This window comes from Capsicum annuum, chromosome 3, assembly GCF_002878395.1.
Source record: "Capsicum annuum cultivar UCD-10X-F1 chromosome 3, UCD10Xv1.1, whole genome shotgun sequence".
Lineage (NCBI taxonomy): Eukaryota > Viridiplantae > Streptophyta > Magnoliopsida > Solanales > Solanaceae > Capsicum > Capsicum annuum.
In genome coordinates, this window is record NC_061113.1 from 10,873,819 (window position 1) to 10,875,530 (window position 1,712).

The 1,712-nt window shown below is 37.8% G+C and overlaps 1 protein-coding gene across 1 annotated transcript; it reads right to left on the reverse strand.

Moving 5' to 3' along the window:
- Window positions 1-444, reverse strand: LOC124896565. Its single transcript, XM_047408130.1, has one exon. It carries the CDS (start codon window positions 442-444, stop codon window positions 1-3), a length of 444 nt encoding a protein of 147 aa, XP_047264086.1.
- Window positions 445-1,712: the final 1,268 nt, after the last annotated feature.

The following is a 1,712-nucleotide window of genomic DNA, read 5'->3' on the forward strand; positions in this document are numbered from 1 at the left end:
TTATTTTCTACCACTGGTCATCTCACGCCCTTGATTCTTTTTGAGCTCAAAAGTAGTCAATTTTTCTATTAGCTCATCCATGGTTAGAGTGTCCAGATTACATGCTTCAGAAATTGCTTCAACCTTTCTCTCCCATGACTCTGGTAACACACTGAGAAGTTTTTGATTTGTCTTTCCGCTGGGAACAACTCCACTGAGTGAGTAAATCTCATTCAGAATTGACGTGAACCTGGTATGCATTTCCTGAATAGTCTCTCCCTCCTTCATCCTGAATAGTTTGTATTTCCTGTTAAGCACGTCAATATTGGATTTCTTCACTTGACTGGTACCTTCATGGACCTCTTGTAGAGTGTCCCAAATTTCCTTTGCGGTGGCACAGGATGATATCCTATTGTACTCATCAAGACCAATGCCACATATTAGGATTTTTTTTGGCCTTCGCATTGTTCTGAACACTTATCTTATCATTTGCATCTAGTTCAAATCTTCCTTTCGGAACCTGAGTCTTGCCATCTTTACTAGATTTAGTGGGGATTGTTGGCCCATCTAGCACACCATTCCATAAATTGTGATTTCCTTCGATAGTAAAGTTCATCATTCTATTTTTACACCATCTGTAGTACTGTCCATTGGAAAGAGGAGGACGGGTCTATGAGGCTCCTTCCTTGGATGTTGGTTGGGTAGCCATGGATCTTTTTTAAGGCATTAACCTTATATTGAAAAGATCGCTCTGATACCAATTGATAAAATAGCTAACTTCACCACACGTATTTGGAACCTGGTTCAGAGAAATATAGTAACAGTAAAAGCAAACTGCAACAGAATTAAGCCAAGAGATTTCAATTCCAATCTCCACTACTTTCATAGCGTTTCAGATTACAACTCAGCAATCTAAGGGGCTCACTCGAGTACCTCACTTCGAAAGTTAACACTAACTATTCTACACACAACTTAATCACTCCAAGAAATCAAACTCACTTCGTGTTACAACTCCTCACCCACACTTTTACTTCTAACAATAAACGAAGACTATTACAACTCAAAAGAAACACTTCTATTGCCAACACTAAATAGTTACCTAGTAATAGCTTGTCTCGATCAATTGCTCGATTTACTTGCTTGTTGCTTCTTGCCTTTTCCGATTTTTAGATCTGTAGATTTTCAAAAGGTGTGTGCGCCAATCCCCAGCAATGCTGCATATATACTGCTTTCTCTTTGACTCCCTTTAGGTCACCAAAAATTTTTCCTTGTGGAAACCAACTTGTATAAGGAAACCTGCTAAAATACACTTCTTTACCATACTAAAAAAGATTTCCTTCTGACTTAAAATTTTGAATTCTTTTCAAAACGTTAATTGTGCATTCCTTATTTAAACAAGTACGCTGTTGCACGTCACCTAGCTAAATATTCCAGCACCACAATAACCAAGAACCTGGTTCATAATCAACATGAACCTGGTTTAGAGGTCAATCATCAAAACTATAATTTCATATCTCCTAGACTTCACAGCCTCCATCAACAACTACAACTACCTTCTTCAAAAGCGAATTGTTAGATGAAGTTGCATCAAACTACTAATGCTATCTTTGAATTCCAATGTCTGGTGACCAATAAATAGATTTCACTATGATAGAAAATGGTATCTACAACACCAAAACAGTCCGCAAACAACCTACAACAACATGCCTAAAAACCGCAAAAACAAGACACAA

Excerpts from the sequence above, each read along its gene's own strand:
- LOC124896565 (XM_047408130.1), bottom strand. The coding sequence starts at position 444 with ATGCGAAGGCCAAAAAAAATCCTAATATGTGGCATTGGTCTTGATGAG.